The 7,414-nt window shown below is 36.3% G+C and overlaps 1 protein-coding gene across 2 annotated transcripts in view; it reads right to left on the bottom strand.

Moving 5' to 3' along the window:
• Window positions 1-6,992, bottom strand: part of LOC109355968 — a 10,272-nt gene extending 3,280 nt beyond the window's left edge. For both annotated transcript variants that reach the window (XM_019599272.1, XM_019599273.1), the window contains exons 1-7: window positions 6,555-6,992; window positions 5,749-5,835; window positions 4,818-4,907; window positions 4,566-4,646; window positions 4,062-4,226; window positions 1,917-3,965; window positions 23-169 (exon numbers count right to left, since the gene is read on the bottom strand). In XM_019599272.1, coding sequence (XP_019454817.1) covers window positions 23-169; window positions 1,917-3,965; window positions 4,062-4,226; window positions 4,566-4,646; window positions 4,818-4,907; window positions 5,749-5,835; window positions 6,555-6,623 — 2,688 coding nt within the window. In that variant the 5' untranslated portion in view covers window positions 6,624-6,992. The remainder of the gene's footprint in view (window positions 1-22; window positions 170-1,916; window positions 3,966-4,061; window positions 4,227-4,565; window positions 4,647-4,817; window positions 4,908-5,748; window positions 5,836-6,554) is intronic.

Here is a 7,414-nt window from a genome sequence, read left to right as displayed (position 1 = left end):
TGATGAGAGAAGAATACCCGACCTGAGCAGTCAACATTTTTATCAACTCTTTGGCAGATATATATTTGTCAGCTTCATCAGCAGCTACTGCAGTTACTTGCTTCAATTGCTTTGAAGTCCTCTCAAGTTCAGCCTCAAGACAGTTGGACTTATGAGTAAGATCTTCAATCTAACCAGTATAGTTGATAACTTCAGGGATGAGCATACTTAAAAATAATTCAGTGCACTTATAGTTCACAGGTAATTGATCAAAATGATAAAAGAAACGTCAAAATCAAGTAATTCGTGTGGAGGAGACCGTTAGAAGTCCCCGTAAAGATAGTAGATCAAATGGAGATTAGTGCAGTTTTTAGAGGCAAAGGGAGACTAAGAAAAACAATCGGTGAAATGATTACGAAAGATTTAGATATCAATGTTTTATCAATGAACATGATTTATGAAAGCATTATGACATCGTTTGATCTATGTAGCCGACCCACCTAGTGGGGCTAAGGTATGGTTGTTGTTATTCAATCGGACAAGTTGTGAAATTATAAGTGATTTCAGGTTCAATCCAAACCTGAGCAGTGAGGAGAAGCTTATAGATGAAGATGCAGCAAACACTTGATACAATCATGCAAGTTGTGTCACATATCTAAGTTTAAGAATATACACTCACTTTCAAGTTTATATGCAAATGTCATATATTAGTTAATAACAAGAAGTTCGCTTCAGACAACTTATGTCTTAGATGTGCTTATAGTTCAATGGCTAATCAAGACTAATTTGTGCATCAATATGAACTTAGTAATCTATACACTTCCAAGAATTAAAAGAAAACTTGTAAACCTTGACATGCAAAACCCTTCACTAAACCTTTCCACTAAAAAGTACAATATTACAGCAAATGCTTATCTGGTTCAGCAAAAGAGAAACTGTTAACTACTTGAAGTCTCACATCATTTGATAAGCTGAGATTTGAGAATATGAGCCAAGAACCATATATATGACTTGAAAAATCCCCACCCTATGAGCTAGCTTTGCAGTGGGAGTTGGGTCCAATTATTCTAACCTAGTATTCAGAGTCTAGGACAATGTTGGGACACCCATACATTAATTCCTACAAACAACACTTTCCAAATGTTTGTTCATGGGTGAGACGGGGTGTTAATTGTAGAAGTGTCCCAAATCAGTTGAGAATATGAGTTATAAGTCATTATAAAGACATGAATGATCATCTCCCTATGAGTTAGATTTTAGGGTGAAGTTAGAGTTAGACCCAACTATTCTAATATACGCCATGTTGGATTGGAGGATTTTAGGTTTGGGGAGAGTAAATGAGAAAATAGAGAGTAGAAATAAAATGATATTGATATTAATTTGATATGAGTAGAATCCTAATCCTAATTAAATAAGGAAACATATCACACAATATAAATAGAAAGAGGTATTCCGTAAGATACCATAGAGAGTGCATAAGTATCACTTCCTTACTGACAATTTATCACTTCTTTATAGGGTGAGTTTGGCACAATGGCAAGGTTGTTTCTTAGTGACCATGAGGTTATAAGTTAAATCCTGGAAACAGCCTCTCCACTTGGAGGGATAAGGTTGCATACACCTACCCTCCCTAGATTCTACTATGTGAGAGTCTCGTGCATTGAGCCAACTTTTTTTATTAAAACTATTGTTATTTTATATAGATAAGCAACAATTACCTGTTTTCTTCCTAACCTCTTTTAGTTTATTTGAGGGTATAAAAATAATAAAAGGTAACCCACAGCAAACAGAATCTGAAGTTCCACTGTGGTTTTATTTTTAGAAGACAAGTCAATAACATACCATATCACATGTAAGGATATACTGTTTCATAAGGATTTATAGCAAAGGTTTTACAGAAGGATGTGCAGTTGGAAAAGGTATTTCATAAGATTTACCTGTGCCCTTAAACATATAACTTCTTGACTTAGAATGTCATTCATGTGCTTTGAATTATCATGGATATCTGTACAAGACTGTTGTGTGCCTGACTTTGGTGAAATAGAGGATGATTGAGAAGCCCCTCTAGAAGGAAGCACAGAAATTGAATGGCGCTTCCTTGATGTTCTAAAATGGGAATTTGATGCTTTTCTAGGAGGAGTCCCCAACCGTAGTTTTCCATTCAGAGCTGAAAAAACATGGTTATCATGCAATTCTGGAAGATTTTTGTATCTGTTTGCTGTTTGAACAATAGAACCAACAGGTGCAAGCGTTGATAGTGATGCTTGTAATTTAGTAGCCCTAGTGTCATTTGCACTCATAATTCTGGAGGTAGGAGTTTGAACTAAGGATATAGATTCTTCAGCTTTCTTCAGTTTAGAATAACAGTCATCACAGACCCGGAATGGCTTGTTGGCATCTGGAGCAAGTGAAGCTTTCGTAGATTTCCTGCTACTGCATCCTATGCAAAACACTAGTCCACAGTTGTAACAATTACGACGTTTTCTTATGAATCCAAATGGATTACGACAAGCAGAACACACAGAATGGTCAGCACTCGATATCCATTTGTGAAGACATATAACAGCTGTGAAATTTGAACCACAAGCAACACTCTTCACTTGCTTATCTTTTAAAAAAGGAACAAGTGTAGGTTTATCCCGGTGATCAATGTCTCCATGACCTAACTGCCCATTCAAACCCTTTCCCCAGGTGTAAACCTCTGCCTTAGAAGTCAGGACTGCAACATGGTAAGAGCCGCATGCAATATCATCTACAAAACTGTCAGCAAGCTCACCTTCAACGCGTCCAGGGACTTTCCCATCAGATGCAGGACAGCCAAGTTGTCCATAAGCAGCACTGCCCATTGTGTATACATGTCCTGAGGTTGTCAATGCAATTGTAAGATTTTGGCCACAAGCCACTCGACAAATATTTTCATTATTCAATGTCGTTACACAATCAGGAACTAGTCTGGGTTCCTTATCAACATGTCCAAGTCGCCCTTCATCCCCATCACCCCAGGCGAAAAGTTTTCCAATGAGTGAGTGCATTGAAGATTCCATAGATTCATTTATGACCTGAACAACAGAGGCAGTGTGCCAAACACCACAAGAAACCCAGGTTGTTCTCAATCCTTTCAAAGCTTCTACTTCCCGAGGAATATCTGTGCTACTATGATCTCCATGACCTAAGGCACCAAAAGATCCATCCCCAAATGTAAACAACTGGCCAGCTAATGTCACAATAGCTGTATGCCAAGGTCCACAGGATACAAACGATATATGTACACCCTCCATGTCACCACTTACTTTTTTCGGAATCCAGTGACTGACTTCATTTCCATTCCCAAGCAAACCAGAATTGTGAGTACCATCACCCCAAGTGTAAAGATCCCCAGCAAATGTAATAGCACAAGTATGATAATCCCCACATGCTACTAATTCAATATTCACATTGCTAAGAGTGTCAATGGGCTTAGGGTGAGAAACATTTGCTTCTACACCCAGCCCAAGCCTACCTCCTGATTCATATCCCCAACTAAATATCTCTCCTTGCTTAGTAACTACAACGGCATGCTTGGAACCACAAGCAATACTGTAGACATCTAGAACTACTTTTGATTTCAGTGCCTTGGGGATTAATGCATCCATCTCAGAATTAGATAAGGATTCAACTCTATGCACACCACCACCAAGCACTCCATTGCCAATATCTTCTCCCCAAATGTAAACATCACTTAAAGCATCAAAATCTTCCTGGTAAGAACCCTGGCTCAATGAAGTGAATGAACTTACAGCACTAGATACACTTTCTCGAAATGGCTCAGGTGAAGAATTTAGATTTGAGTTATTGACTGGCCCTGGAGGTAAAGACGAATTTGCAATTGATTCAGCTGGACTGGAACTCTTGCCAGCTGCAGGATATGAAATTATTTCAGAGAAAGGTTTTCCTGATGTATTATGTAACGAATTGTCAAATGAAAACCCGATGGTATCTCCTGGGTCCTGTGGTTGAATATTAAATAAAGTCAAAATCATAGTGACTTTTAAATATCTGGACTTTATGAAACAAAGAAGAAGAAGAAAGCCATAGATACAGACAACTGGTTTAACTGATGGAGTATATCTCTGTGAGCAAATTTGTGGACTGTCAGATAACACACTTGCAAATCTTGCTTCATTTCCTCGCCTGTGATTGTTACATCGAGTAACTAATGCCTTAAGACCAACAAACCAGATTTCAGCTTCATCCTTGTCTTTACATATCTGTCGAGAGATTGTCACTTGAGTCAAATAATGAAATTACTTAAAACTATCTGGCCAAATTGTCACAACCAGACCAGTAACAGAAGCAAAACTAATTCGACGATCATAAATATAGTTCTAGTGCATTTCAAAAAGGGCGGCCTAGGACATGAGTCTCTCACCTATTGGGGCGTTTGTATAATGTATGCAGACTTAGCCTCGCAAGCAAAGAGGCTGTTTCCAGGATCTGAACTCATGACCTCCAAGTCACAAGGCAAACAACCTTATCGTTGCGCTAAAGCTCACCCTCAGTTCTAATACATTTCACTAGCAAATTAGTTTTTCAGAAAGAATACACACCACATCCAGGGATCTATCATTGTATATAAGAGAAAATGATTGGTATTCCTTTTCAGGCTGAGGATACCGCCGAAATATTGCCTGGATGATAAAACAAAATCAAACTTATGAGAACTCAGCAAAAAAAAAGAGTGTGGACTTGGGCATAAGCAAATCAAGGGCATAAATGAAGTTTCAATACAACCATCTAGTATTATCTTGAGAAAATAGCCTCTTCCTTGAAGGAAATAATAATTAAGTATGCAAACTTACAGTCCGCTGCCCAGGAATGATCATTGAAACAGTACTGAGCTTAAGTTGTTTCTCCTCTTTCCCAGAGTACCATATGAGTAGAGACTCGTCCTGAATACAAAACATAAAGAATTGAACCAAACAGAACGAAACATAACATGCCACTTTTCTTTTAATCATACTTCAAAAAATAAATATGGAGGAGCGACCCAACACATGTGACTCCCACCTGGTGCAACCTGGGGAGGATAAATGGATGCAGCCTTGCCACTACAAGGGGAGAGGCTTTTTCCAAGACTTGAAAAACACAAGAATTTTAGATATTTAAAATTAATAAATGAATGAATTGCACTCAACTCAGAAACAAGCATGTAACCCATTTTAGGCATTCCCAGCAAAAGTCAAAGTTTAAGGTTCAAGAGCCTTATATTATAACATAAATATAACGCATCTAATGAAAATGCCTTCAACTGTTTTTCCTGCAAGTTGTTAAACATAGTTTCAACATGCTATACCTTTGAGCATTAGCAATTTGTACTATTGGAGATTCAAACCACGATCACATATTACTAAACTATTTGTTCATTACTGCTGACTGGTGCTACTCTATTATCTTGTTGATTTTATAGTCATTGGTTCTATTATACAATGGCCAAAGACAAAGATTCAGAATGCATGTAGCTACTTGAGTCTACTTAATATCTCTAAGAAAGGAGCTATGTCAAGTCTTCACGGTCTTGATTAAAATTTGACCATAGACAAATTATCCGAACAGCACACCTCTATGAACATGGGAGGAGAACCAGACAACAGAATTACAACCAGCTAGGATTAGGAGCACATATCTAGAAAATGTTTATGCCATCAATATCTTACGAGAATTAAAAGAATTGCTTATGAATGTTAATAAAAAGGAGATAGTTTCATGCCATTCAATGGCATAGCAACTTACATTGGAAAGCCTAAATGGGCAAAACTTTGGCTTCCCTCTTCGTCCATACTTCAGTAGATATGCTCCTTTCTTAAGAGATGCAATTGCCTATAAATAAATCATAAAGATGTTATTATCAGAATAAGATGATGATCCTATGACATCAAAACCACTGAAACACCATTGAAGACCTCTGCTTCCGAATTCAACATTCCCTTAAACTTAATGTCAGCATCGAAGAAATGAAAGACAGTTATAATCATCCGCATAATTTGAAATATTTCAGCCAAGCAAGAATGCTTAAAGGAGTGGCTCATTGGCAAACTGGTAAGAAATTATATTTTGAGTAAAAGGAAATGGTTTATCAAATTCATATAAGATATACAAGGCAATTAACATTTTTTTCGTCTGATAATTTTGGTATTAGGCTATCACATTTAATACAAGTCAAGCTTGGGAAACTCATTTAAGGGAATAAAGCTCGAACCATAGAAACAAATCAAAATACAAGCATGTTGAAACAAGTCAAAATACAAGCATGTTGAAACAAGTCAAATACAAGCATTTTGATGTCAAATTTCAAGGAAGCAAGTCAAATACAAGCATTTTGATGTCAAATTTCAAGGAAGCAAGTCAAATACAAGCATTTTGATGTCAAATTTCAAGGAAGCAAGTCAAATACAAGCATTTTGATGTCAAATTTCAAGGAAACAAGTCAGAAATGAAACTTGAAAATTGAAATGAACCATGGAACTCTATGTGAATTACATTGTCAATACAAGCATGTTACAATTGCATTATTAAATTGAAATTGAAGTTATATTCACCGGTAAAGATAATTGAAGCAGGTCCAAGTCCCTATTGCCAGAAGAATTAGTTCCGTGAGGATCAGCCATTGAAATAGCGAAATCAGGCGCTCACATAGTTACATGACCGTTTATCGAATTCACCATACCACATACCATATACTCGATTCGTCATAAAGAAAGTCTCGTAATAATAATATAAAAATGACCAAACTATGTGAACCATGTATGGCGTAACTATAAGTACTTCCATTGCTCCCCAGTACCAACCATTTGAACTCAAATCCGAGATAAAATTCAAAATCACCAGTATTGTGAGAAAATCTTCAGAAATCGATGGAATGAACAGTTTTTCTTGAAAGAATCAAAAAATGTTAGTGAAACACGAAAAGGGATGATGACGATGATAGTTGGAATTTGAGGAGAGGTAGCTTCACGGGCGCACCATCTTTCTCTCTGTTACTTCATCTCGCGCCCTTACATTTTGTATCATCCAACGGTTAATCACACGTAAGCAACGCAATTTGAGAAACACAGGGTTATTAAGGAATAAAGCTTTTTCACCTATCAAATACTATAATTTTATAACATAAAATTATTAATTATCATTTATTAATCATTTCTTATTATAAGTTATTTTTTATTACCTACCTAGCAGGAAGTTATTTTTTATTCCCTAATTATTTCCCATTATTTTATTATCTTAATATCTTAATTTATATTTATATATATATATATAAATAAATACTAATATATAAAGCAAATACATATTGTAACTACCAACCTATGGTATAATTTATTATTTCCTATTATGTCTTTTCACAATTTATTTTTTCACAATTTTAGATCACATTTATTGGGTCTTAAATAGACATTAATCA

Source organism: Lupinus angustifolius, chromosome LG09 (genome assembly GCF_001865875.1).
Source record: "Lupinus angustifolius cultivar Tanjil chromosome LG09, LupAngTanjil_v1.0, whole genome shotgun sequence".
NCBI classification, from domain to species: Eukaryota; Viridiplantae; Streptophyta; class Magnoliopsida; order Fabales; family Fabaceae; genus Lupinus; species Lupinus angustifolius.
This window is presented reverse-complemented; position numbering and strand designations above follow the sequence as displayed.